The following is a 12,373-nucleotide window of genomic DNA, read 5'->3' as shown; positions in this document are numbered from 1 at the left end:
CCTGCAGCCTGCACAAGGCTCGGGCTGTGCAGGCCCAGCCCCAGCCCCTCCCGGGATAAAGGGATCTCTCGGCGCTGTCTCCCAGACCCTCGTCCCCCTCGGCTGCGGAAGGCCAGGACAGCCCGGCATTGTCTGTGCCGCCTGTGGCCCAGCTGATGATGGACACTTTCCTGTGACCTGGGACTGCCAGGGTGGCCCACGGCCAATCCCGGGGAGGGTCTGGGCCCCAGTTCTCTGCTCCTGGGGGAAGGGGAGGCAGGCGACCACTGCCTCTCCACCCGGTGTGGGCGCATGCAGCCTTGACAGGAGCAAACAGCCCTGGCTCTAGGAGGGGGATGTGTGACCCACGGTCAGACAACAAGGCCCAGACCGTTTCCCACCTCACTGCATGAAGCTGGGGCAGTGGGATGGGCAGGAATGGGCTTGGCAAGGGCGAGGAGGAGAGAAGGTGTTTAAAAGTCCACTCAGAATCACTCCAGGGATGCCACAGTGAAAGCGCCAGGGTCCTCCCCGTATGTGACAGCAACAGGACAGATGCCCAGCCACGAGAGTTGGGGCCGCCGGGAGTCAGCCACAGCAGGCCTGGAGCCAGGTGGCTCCTGAGGGGGAGAGAGCCGCCCTTGGGAGGGTGGACACCACCCACAGAGAACACCAGAAGTGGCCAGGGCCTAGGGGTAATGCAGGTGACTGTCTGAGCCCACGTGGCCTGGCCCAACTCCCACTCACCCCTTCCCCACTAGCAGGACGGCCTCCTGCTGGTCCCCTTGCCCGGGTATTCCTCAGTGCCCAGCAGGCACCCAGGAGGCAAACTGCTACCCAGGCTCTTCTCCCTGGAGGGCGGCACTCATGCCCCGCCACCCACTGAGCTGCCTGCCAACATGGCCTGCGTTTTTCAGATCGAGGAGCAAGGCCCGGGGAGACTGAGGCTCCCTTAACAAGCCCTGCACCGAGCGTGGGAGTGGGACAGGAAGCAGGAGCTGCTGGGCGAGGGGTGAGCACCCAAGCCCTCCTGGCCCAGCTCCTTCCGGAAGAAGCAAGACTCTCCGGGGGCTGAGCGCGGGGGCCAGGGCAGGGGGCACTGCTGTGAGTGCCGTAAAGAAGGCTGTGCTGAGAACGCTGACCTCAGGGCTCCTGGGCAGAGGGGACAAGAGACGCTTGGATAGATGAGGAGATAGGGTCGGATTGGAACAAGCGGGTCCAGTGAAAGAGGGTCCTGGCCCCCCCAGAGCCCCTTAGCCTAAGGGTGCCAACGGCCATGCCCCCCAGCATCTAGCCCTTAAGCACAGCCCCCCTACCCCCTGCCTGGCCACACAGGGGGGAAGGGTCCTGTGACAGCATTCACTGAATTCACATCCTCCCAGTACCAGGCGTGGCTGAGCCCTGCGCGCACATCCTCTAATCCTCGGCTGCGGGGGGGGGGGGGGGGCCTGCATTACTGTCTTGAGGCCACAGAACAAGGAGGGAGCCAAGACAGGACATGAGCCCGGGTTGGGGCAGCCTGGCTGACCTATGCACTACCACCCCCGCCCCCCCCGACAGAGACCAAGGCAAGGGCATCAGGGGAGAGAGGCCAGGCCAGTGGGGGACGGAGAGGCAGCCTCACGGTGAATGCTGAGCCGCGGGCAAGCAAGTTCCACACCTGCCCAGTTTGCATTCCTGGAGAGTTAAGGGCTCTGCCCAAGGGTAGCAAAGAACTGGCAGGCAGAAAGCCTGGTGTTCTTGCAGAGCGCTCCTGAGGACACACCAGGACAATGGTCACAGTCACCCGGGGCACAGTGTGGGGACAGGGCAGACCAGCACCCACACAGCGGTTCTGAAGCGAGTGTCAGGGACCAGCCTTCAGGGAACCAGGTCCACTCAAGACCCCAGTTCCAGAGGGGTAGCCCCACCTTCTCCACCTCCCGGAACTCTTGATGCCAGACCCTTAAGACAGCATTCTGGCCATGGCCTCCTGGCCCAAGACCTCTGCTGGTTGGGGCTTCAGTTCATGAGAATTGGTGGAGACAAGTGATCTTAACCCTGGCATTCAGCACCTGCCTTCCCAGGCCCCTCCTGACATCCTGCCCAACCTTCCTGGTCATGCCTCGGGCCCCCTCCACTTGCCATCAGCACCACCCCAGCCTCCAAAAGGCCTCTGCTGGTCCCTGTCTCTGCCACGAGTTACTCAACAGCACACCTGCTCTAGGGCATGGTGGGGCTGGAGAGGCAGCCCAGAGGGTGCTGTACAGGGCCTTGTCCTGAGGGTGCGCCCTGTGGCACTGTTTGTAAAAAAGAGGTACTTGGGTGTCCCTCCCTAGGAAGGGCCCAACACGGACTCTGGAATCAGAGGGACTCTTGGAGCTGCCTGAGGTCTGGGCATGCTCACTTCCCTCTCGGGAGGTGCCGTTTCCTCCTCTGAAGGAGAGGCCCAGCCACAGGTCTGAGCTCACGCAGCGAACCCACCACCATCAGGCTCAGGAATGGGGCCTCGGGTCACTGGACTCACCACACTGCCTTTAAAAACCCCACAATTGGGCCTCCCTGGTGGCGCAAGGCGTGACGTCTCAGCACTGTGAAGCAATGTGCAGCCACTGCAGCCTGAGTTCGAGCCCCAGGCAGGGAGCTACCCACACGGCGCAGCAGACCTCTCCTGACTCGCCCACTGCTCCCCTCAGCAGTGTGTTTCAGTCAGTCTGCCTGTTGTTTCACCCCCCTGCCCCTCTGGTCTACACCCCAGCTCTTGTATGCATAAATAAAAAAACAAATCTTTAAAAAAAAAAAAAAAACCACAATATGTGATGAGGGCAACTGACATTACATGGGAAAACAGGTGGCTCCAAACACTTTTATTTCTTTTAAGGAAAATGAGATTTTGATCACATACATGGAAAAGCCTCAGGAAAATACGCCCCACAGACCAGTATTTTTGACTTTCATCTTTGTGTTCCTCTACTGAAATAAGGGGAAAAGCACAATACACCTCCACAGACATACCTCCTGCCCTCAGGGAGCTGACAGCCGGCGGGCCACCACGTCCTCTCCACCCTGCAGACTCGAAAGCAGGGACTACAGCGGGACCAGTGAGCCTCATGCCAAGGGCTCGATACTCTCCCGACAGAACCAAAGGCCTAAGCCAGGCCCCGCAGTGGCCTGCGTCCAGCCTCGTGACATGGCGGCGAGTCCCAGAGGGGAGGCACCCGAACTTCCCGTCCTCAGCGGGAAGTGCTCACACCGTGTCCCTGGAGGGAGGGAGGGAAGCTCTGGGGTCAGTGGGTCCCAGAGGTTGGAGGCTCAAGGAGCCCCAGGATGCGACAAAGCTCCTGCCCAACAACCCCTGACAACCCCTCCAGCAGGAAGACGGAAGCTGGACCCTCGGCTCTCCTGGTGCTGGCTTCCTGTCTGCCCAGGAGGTGAGTAATGTCCGCTCCCCCGCCCCCAGGCATCCCTTCTGGAGGCCAGGCCTCACATTTTCCGTTCAGGAAGGGGCAGAGCAAGTGGCCTGGTGAAGCACATCAAGGGGAAGAGGAAGGAGTGGACCCTGGCCAGCCCCTCCCGCTGGTCTGGCCGTGGACCTGCTGCGCCAGCGGCCGCTGGCCCACCTGCCTGTGGGCACCCTCATTCACTTCTTCCCTTGCTCGCTCACTCAGACGCTGCCCTGCCTGCTCTATACCAGCGTTGTCCGGCGCGAGGGTCCTGCCTATCCGGGCACGTATGTATCTGGAGGAAGAGATGGGCATCAAGCAGATAATCCCAGTGATGGGGCGAAATTACAGACTGACGTGGCGCTGCCGGGCCCCCAGCTGACGCCAGACCACAGTGTCTCCAGACAGAGTCTCAACAGTTGGCATCCTCTCTCTACCCCCACAGGGCAGCCCTGGGCCACAGTGATTCTCCGTGCACTCAGGTCTGGACTCAAAAGGAAGCCCACGGCCTCAGTCAGCTCAGCAGTAGGTCAGTGGGTGGGAGGTGTGAGCAGCCTGGCTCAATCTGGGCCCCGCATGTGTGTGAGGGGCGCCTCCTTCTGGTTCCAGATCCCCCTCCCCCGCCACCCACCTTCTGGGGAACCTCGCACATGGCCTCTACAGTTGCCAGAGGAAAGAGGAGGAGTGCAGCCTTGGCGACCCCTCCTGACTAGCCAGATCACCCCAGTTCTCTCCATGATCCTCAGTAGCCTCCCCTGTGAGAGAGGACAAGAGCTATGCGCTCACCCCAGGCAGCCACAGGCCCCAGTGAGGCAGCCTCGGCAAGCTTGGGGGCAAAAGCGCAACAGCCACAAGCTCCAGGAGCGAGAGCCTGCGTGCCGATAAATCATTCCCGGCCTCAGCCACAGGACCGGCCCTGCAGGGGCCCAACCTTCTGCTTCTGTGTTAAAACTTAGAAAGGCAGGAGGAGGAAGATGTCCCTATAAATCCACCACAGGTGTGAATCTGTGCAAACTGCTTGGCTTCTTCAAAGGCTTCCAGCCTGCATTACTGGCATAGCCGTTGGGATCCCCTACGTTACCAGTTTGGGGGTGTCCTCAGGAACAAAGAACCCAACTCTTGGGCCTGATTCCCTCTGGATGGTGTGCTGGCAGTAGGTCTCAACACACGTTTGTTCCTCTATTCATTCAGGTCACAAGTAGTCACAAGTATAGTGTGCCAGGCACACAGTGGGGCAGAGAGCAAGACCAACATGGTCTACAGCACGTGGCGCTCACCGCGCGGACCTCAGACATCATCTTTCTAACTAGATACCTTCATGGAGGACTGAGGGCCAGACGCCATACACCAACCACCCTGGGGGTGAGTGGGGTTAGGGAAGTTTCTGGGTGAAGGCACATGAGCTGGGTGGAGACTGTGGTGGTGTGGAGGGCGGCAGCAGCCAGGGCCTGTGCCCACCCTGGTCCTTCAATAGAAACATGAGAACACCTTGAAGACTGACAGCCTCCCACTGACTCACTGATGGGGACGGCCCTTACTCGAGTCTGCACTGCATGCACCTGCAGAGAGGGGAGCTGGCCACGTGCCACGTGGGGACAGGTGGGCTGGACGGGGCCTCCAGGCCGTCTCTGTGTCCACCCAGAACCCTACAGAACCCACTGCTCTGGAGAGACAGGGCAGTCAACCAAGGAGAGACCAAGCCAGATGGCTGGGACCTTTCGAGGCCTGCGACCCCAGCACTGGGCCTTGGTCGGCTCAGACCGGCACATCAGCCCACGGCCTCCAGACACAGCCTCTGATTAAATAATTAAATTGATGGTATCATAGTCAACACCATCCTCCCAGCTCTGGCTGCCTGCCCTAATAAACACCCATCCTTGTGCTGTCAGCAGGCCAGCCTCAGCATTCACGGCGAGGAAGGACTGAATGGGCTGCAGCACAGGGGAGCAGGCGTGACGACACCCAGGTGGGGCACACCAGGCTGCTGCGGGACCTGCTGACCCCACCAGCCTCTGCTTCTCTCGGCCTCCTCTTTATGATCAGCCAACCTCCGGGCAGGGGTTAACCGATGCTGAGGAAGCCTGTGACCCCCACAGCAATACTTCCCCCCTGGCACCTGATCCTGAGGCCCCCAAATCACCAAATCTCCACAGGAAGTGTCTCCCATAGAGGTCAGACCCCCAAGGGGTGGTGGTGAGGGACACACGACATTTTTGAGGATGAGTTGAAGGAGTATGGGGCCCATTCATTCCCACTATTCTAGGTTTTAAAAAGTGTTCTAGATCCTTCTTGGGAAGGTATACTTGGTGGCCCTGAGCTTGGCTGAGCTGTGCTGGTGTGGCTCTTAGTATGGCCTTTGGGTGTGGCCCTCAGTCAGGTCAGATGAGGCAGGAGGTCAGCTGCTGGACACTCCCCAGCCCCAGAGCCCCCAGAGCGTGTGGCTGCCCCACCTCGGGGCCCACCCCGTGGGAACGCAGGAAGGAGGTACTGGTCTGGAAGGCTGGCAGCACGAGGGGGCTGTGCTGACCTCATGAGGCGTCAAGACACAAAAGCCTTTTCTTCCCCAGCAGCCTCACACCCCACTCCTCGAAGAACCACCCCCTGGCTCCCCAGCCTCCAGCCCAGCCACCCCAGCTGCCTCCAGGCTGTGTCTCCTCCCAGACAAAGCCGGATTCAGGTCTTCGAGGGCAGCAGGGAGGCAGGCTCAAGGGTTCTGCCATGGAGATGAACTTTGACCCAAACTGCAAGGCTCCTACCCCTTATTTACTCTTTAAGGCTAACCCGTTTCACAGAGTTAACATTACACCCCTTTTTAACCCTGAACCTCCCTCCTACATTCCAGGCCCCGACCTTCGACCCCTCCTAATTGCAGCCTCTACACCCCAGTTCTCTGAGGCCTGACTCTGGCTCATCCCCCACCCCCCATCTCCTCCTCCCAGGAAATCAGAGCCAAGCCAGGGCCACTCTGACTAAGGTGCCACCCCACGCCCACAGCTGCACCCGAATGAGGCAGGCACCGGAGTGCCAGAGCGCCAGCGTTCCCACCCCCAGGGAGGCCAGAGGCAGCGGCGGGGCAGGTGCTGGGGAAGCGCCCAGCAGGGGCCCATCTCACCCAAGGGCACACATATGACAAGTACCCGGCCCGCTCACGGGCACCGGCAGGACCCTGTCCTACACTCACGAGTCAAGTCACAGAAGCCCAGCTCTGGCTTTCGGGCTTGGGCAGCAGGCACACTGGGAACCTCCTCGGCCTGCAGCGCTAACTCCGAGGACCTGCCCCACCACGCCGTGAGCATCGGGGCGAGAGGCGCGCTTGCCAGCCCTTGGCCTCCTCTATCCCTGACCTCTGGGAGCAACACGGCGCTCTTCCTGGAACCGGGGGCTGGAGCAGTGGGGCACGCAGATACGCCAAGAATGTTGGGGGCAGCTATGAGCCTGGGCCCCCCCCCCCGAGAGGCTCCAGATCCCGGGGTGCCCGCCTAGGTCAGGCGCAGCCCCTCCCTGGTGGCCAGCGGGTACTCACCATCCTCTTGGCTGTGGAGGTTCTGCGGGCTCCGCATCCTCTCGTCCTGGCTGGGACTCAGGCTGGAGGCCAGGTGTGGGTCAGCTGACATCCATGTGGAGTCGTTCATATCAAAATCTTCACTGCTCACAGAAGTTTCATCCTGATCAGGGACAAAGAAGGTGGGTGCTCGTCAGCCCCAAGGCAGCCTTTTGGATGAACCCCCAAAAGCTCCAGGCCCTGTGGTGGGAGCTGGGATGCCTGCCTCTCCCCCCACCCCCACCCCGTGGAAGTGGCTGGGGCTCTGGTTCCTGTCGGAAGCCGGGACGGGGCCGGCGCTGTCTGTAATTGAAGACAATTACGAGGTCTCGCATCCTGTAGGGGTGGAGAGCGGGGCCTGGCTCCTACCCTTGTGAGCCAAGGTTGAGACAAGCGCTGTAAACAAGGGTCACCGCTCTTCCTGCCCACAGCCAGGGAAGCGGGCTGGCACCGCACTCGGCGAGGCGGCCGGAGGTGGGCAGCAGGGCAGGAGCCGAGCCGATGGGCCCACCAGCCTGCCGCCTGCTGCCCCGACTCCAGCCCCGACTCCACGGAGCATGCATGGAATTCCTTTCTCCCACTCCCCCGGCCCAGAGGACATTTCTGTCTTCCTCCTTCCTAACCTTTGCTGTGCTTCAAAGATATGCTCTTGGGCGGCATCCAGAGCTGAAAAGGCCAGCCCCAGAAGTGTGGAGAAGGAAGGGGGTGGGGCAGGCGAGGGTTTGGATCAGACCGCAAAGGGGGTTCGGCTCAAGGGACTGGGGGGCCGCCAGGGCCTTCCAAACAGCCGGAGGGCCTGCTGGGGAGGACCACGCCTGCCCCCTCTCTCCTCGCAGTCATCCGGGAACCCCTGGGGCGGGGCCCCTTCCATCCAGCGGGAAGGGCCCCCACCTCCTTCTGGCCCGGCCTCTTTCAGGAGCAGCAGGCAACTGTGCTTGGGAGCTGGCCGTAAAAGCAGAGAAAGATGACCCAGCAGCTCCCACACCCCACAGCTCTGGCTCTGCCCCCTCCTCTCTCCCCTCCAGCAAGATACAATGGCTACTGTGGACGCCCTGTGTAAGGACCTCTAGCAGAGCACCGCCCCCCAAAAGCCTCCCCTCCAGGGCCCCCTCACAGAGTGAGCAAACACACTGTAGTTTGAACTTTCTTCGGCTGCTGTCCCTGAGGCAGACACATCTGCTCTCCAAGCGCCAGGGAACTGGCGTGCTTAGCCTCCTGTCCCTCCCCCACCGTGCCGGGCTGGCAGGGAGTTTCCTGGAATTTACAGCTTCTGTGCGGCAGGAGTGTGCACCCTCTGCAGCTGAGCCTGGAGGACCAGAGCTGGGCCATGCTGCCAGCCAGCGCTGCCCAGCTTGGCGGTGGGGGGCCGGGGGAGGGGGTCCAGGCAGCTCACCCAGAGACTCCGAGGAGGAGGAGGAGGAGGAGGAGGGAGGAGGAGGAGGAGGAGGAGGACAAGACCACGTGGGCCCCGCGCTGGCTCCCCTGCGCACAGGCACGCAGACACTCCCTCTGCCTCCCTCGTACAGGCCGCCCTGCTCCTCACACACAAGCACATCCACCCACAGTCTTGCTGGGATGAAAACACTCTCACACTTCCCTTGGCCTGTGTTCTCACACCTGGAGGGAACACACAGTGGCAAAGGCACTTGTCTGCAGGAAGAGGACAAAGGGACAACAAAACCCTCCCCTACACTAACCAGACAGAACCCCAGAGCTGCTGGCGGTGGGAGCCAGGAACAGGGGTGTCGGTGCTTGGGCTTGCCCTTTCTTGGCTGCCCTGGGATGACCTGAAGCCAGGGCTGCAGTAGGCAGGTCCCCGCTCACCCTTGGGGATGCTGACACCTTCATGACTTCAAAGACCAAGTAGGCGAGGAATACCCGGAAGCACCACATATTCCAGACGCTCCATCCATTCACCCCACAGGGATTTACTGAACACCAAGTATGAGTCAAGCACCTGCCCAGGTGCGGAGAAATTCAGCAGCAGACAAGACAAAGTCCTGGCCTTCCTGGTGCTCACTGTCCAGTGGGGGGAGATGGACAGGGCGCAGAAAGCCACACCGTGTTGGTGATGATGACGGCGGCAAAGCACAGCAAAGCAGCATGCGAGGGCAGGGGGCCCGCAGGGTAGTGTTTGCCAGGGTAGCCAAGGAGGGTCTCACTGGTCAGGGGACTTCTGAACAGGCGGCTACAGGCATCGAGGAGGGTCCTCATGCCGGGGGTGGACATGGGGAGCGATCCGGGCACCAGCACATGCTGGTAGGTTCCAGGAGCAGCCAGGAGGCCGCTGTGGCTGGGGAGGGTGAGCTGGGGGGTCGTGGAGTCACCTGGGGGTGTCCCCTTCCCAAGGTGTCCATAAGCCCATGCAAGACTGTCTCCGGCTCTGAGAGGATTGTCCCGCCGAGCACGCAGGGGTCTCACCGAGCAGGTAAACGTCAGAACCTTTGGGCACGGCGCTGCGGGCTACTACCCTCCAGGCTCACTGGGCAAGCTTAAAACACGACAGCAGCAGCCCAAGTTTATCAGGCTCCAAGTGTTCACTTTCCATGGTCTCGTCTCACCCTCACCACAGGTCGCCAGGTGGGTACAGACATCAGCGTCCTTCTGAGGGTCAAGGCGCTGGCGCAAGGCCACGTGCTAACAAGTGGCAGAGCCAGATGTGTGCCATCGGGAAGGCCAAACGCCCCTTCCCCTTCCTGCCTGCAAGCTTCTCCCTGAGCTGTGCCTCTCACCTGGAAGCCCAGATTCTGTAGCGCAACGTGATCCAAATTCCAAACACACACCTCCCTCTCCATCAACTGGCCTCAGTCTCCACCGCTGCTTTCTTACACACGCTGTCTACCGGCATCGGCACCCAGCGGTTAGACACACACTCACATACTCCTCGAGTCAACACACTGTGGGTCTCTGCCCTGTCTTTCCCCAGAAAACCTTCAATCCTTCCAGAAGTGAGGACTGGTCTGTATGTTCCCTGGACACCCCGCTCCCCGCCCCAAGGCCAGCAAGCCCCGTCCAGTCTGCTGAATTGCCTGGCATGGTGCTGGTGTTTGATGAGGACATGGCACCAGTTTGACAACGAGGGACTTGGCCCCACGGCGCAGAGCTCTTGAGTGAAGGCTGCAAGAAACCTCGACTCTGACCGGTGGGTCTGAGGCAGCACACTGCCTAGCAGCTGCCAGCCACCCCCCACACAGCGGAGGGCTTCTCAGGCTCGGGCTGCTTCACTGTCCACCAGATAACCCCCTCCACCCCTCCCTCGCCTGAGAGGTCCAACTGGGAAGGGGTGGGCTGTACTGTGCACTGAGATCTCCACCACCTGAGGATGGCCAGCAGCCAGTGCCCACATGCAGGCTGCTGTGGCACGAGGGTTTTATAGACTTCCTTGCAACAGCCCATGAAGAAGCGGGCACCCATGCCTAGATCTGGCACCTGCCCCAGCTGCCCATGGGCACCACAGCCAGCAGCAGAGCCAAGATCTGAACCCAGGCGCCTGTGCCCCGAGCCCACATCACAGCGCCACCACACCAAGGGCCGCCCCACCACACTTCCTCCCTTCAATCACAAGAGCCAGATTCCCTGACAACAAAGTGTCTCCAGATGAGAGCCACAGGGAACTCAGGGGCGACAAAGTTGCATTTGTGCTTACGCACAAATCTATATGGGGCCCACTCCATCTATATGGGGCACCGGCTCCGAGCCCGCTATGGCGCCAGGGACAGAGATAACCACGGCAGGTTCCTTTCCTGCAGGAATCTCGGTGGGGAGGGAGAGAGAGAGAGAGAGAGGTGGGGGGGGCTACAAATTGTGACCCACCTGCAGAAACGCCGGAGGAGGGGGCCGCGGAACCTCCTCTGCAGCTATCTGCTGCCCAGTAAGAAAGGTTCTGCCACGCGAACCCCAGTTTCGTGAGGGGTGATTCTATCTAGTCTAGGTTTTGACAATATTGCTACAGCAATTTTTTTTTTAAGTGAGAAATCAAGTCTATTAAACCGAACTTTTAAAAAAATGAGTAAGTTTCCATCAAACATGCGCAGCTTCCACACCCTCACTTTTGGGGCGGATCTTCCCAAGGGCCCACAGCAGCGCCCCTGCCACAGCAGAGCCCCCCGGCTGCACGGGGGCGGGCTGTAACTTCACCCACCCACAGGCCAGCCCAGGCCCCGGGAGCAGGCTCATTACACCCGCAATTACCAGCACGCCCAGCCCAGCGCACAGCCCATCACAGCCCATCCACACCTGTGCAGAGGGGGCAGCGCACCCAGGTCCTCAGGGACCGAGGGAGGGAGGGAGGGCGGTGGCCAGCACAGGTCGGCAAGGAGCAGGGCCCCAGTCCTGAGTCTTGACCTAGGATGTGGCCCCTGCTGGCCCACAGGTCACGAGTTGGGCACTATTTGCTTTTTCCTCCTGGAATCGTGAGGGAATTAGGTCTGCTAACTTCTCTCTTTCGGTAAACAAACTTCAATAAAACTTTTATTAGAAAATAAAAGAGCATGTGCAATCCATTGTATCCGGGCCCCCCTCGCCCCAGATCCCGTGTGACTGGCCGACCAGCTGACCCCTGGCTTTTCTTACCTCTGCCCTCTGAAGCCTGCAGCCTTGCCCACCTGTCCATAAAAGTCCATCAACCGTGGGCAGCAAAGGGTCTGAGCCATTGCGGGGTCACAGGGCGATAGGGCCAGCAGCCCTCTGACCCTTCTGAAAAGGGAACTCCCGAGTTGGGGGCAGGGGAGGAAGCACCCAGCCAGTCCCTGGGACACACCCCAATCTGGGAGCCCTGACTCTGGGCAGGAGGAGAGGAGTCAGCCAAACCCTGTCTGCTCTTATCTGCAGTCCAAAATTCACGGGCAGGTTCAGTTTCTCCCCACCCAGGTTCTGAGGCCCGTCCTCCTCTGCAGGCAAACTAGCACCAACCACCGGCCCAGCCCAGGAGGAGGAGAAAATGGGAGAGCAGAGGGGAAATGGTGGAAACGCGTGCGCCTGTATCCATGGCATGTAACTACGGGCAGGTGCTATCAGTAACCTGATTATTTTACAACTGGGGTCAATTTCTCGGGAACTGGGTTCCTGGTGCCTCTAAAGTTGAGCCATTTGCATCCTCCAGGATAGGGATCCTGGGGTGTGCCTCTCATAACATTTTCCAGGCCCGTCCTCCGAGCTGAAACTCTATCTCTAGCACTTGCTTTGAGAAAGAAGAGGAGGAGGATTTGCTGAGAATTTAGTGCAATTGTAAGCCATAAGCCCTGACCAGGAGCCTTGGGTGTGCGTTTCAGGGGAGGGGTGGGGGGCAGGGATGTGCCAGGGGTGTTTCTGGGCCAGGCAAGAAATGGGCCCCTCTCTTGGTCCAGCCCCCGGGCTCTTGCCAGACTCAGGCAGTTGCCCCAGCACAGCTCTACCCTAAGTAGGGGGGGCACCAAGATGCAGAAAGTGGGCA

General features: G+C 60.5%; 1 protein-coding gene across 10 annotated transcripts in view; it reads right to left on the bottom strand.

The window, feature by feature from the left end:
- Positions 1-12,373, bottom strand: part of NOL4L (nucleolar protein 4 like) — a 125,064-nt gene that overhangs the window by 20,212 nt on the left and 92,479 nt on the right. For 6 of the 10 annotated variants that reach the window (XM_037497047.1, XM_054697120.1, XM_037497056.1 and 3 more), the window contains one exon: positions 6,925-7,066. In XM_037497047.1, the coding sequence (XP_037352944.1) occupies positions 6,925-7,066 (142 nt within the window). Of the gene's footprint in view, positions 1-6,924; positions 7,067-7,265; positions 7,289-7,311; positions 7,442-7,565; positions 8,318-11,514; positions 12,347-12,373 lie in introns of those variants that run through there. The other 4 variants (XM_054697128.1, XM_037497097.2, XM_037497083.2 and 1 more) reach the window with 4 other exon arrangements.

Source organism: Talpa occidentalis, unplaced genomic scaffold, assembly GCF_014898055.3.
Source record: "Talpa occidentalis isolate TD23 unplaced genomic scaffold, MPIMG_talOcc4v2.1 talOcc4.10, whole genome shotgun sequence".
Taxonomy (NCBI): Eukaryota; Metazoa; Chordata; class Mammalia; order Eulipotyphla; family Talpidae; genus Talpa; species Talpa occidentalis.
The sequence above is the reverse complement of the archived record's forward strand: the minus strand, read 5'-3'. Positions and strand labels throughout refer to the sequence as shown.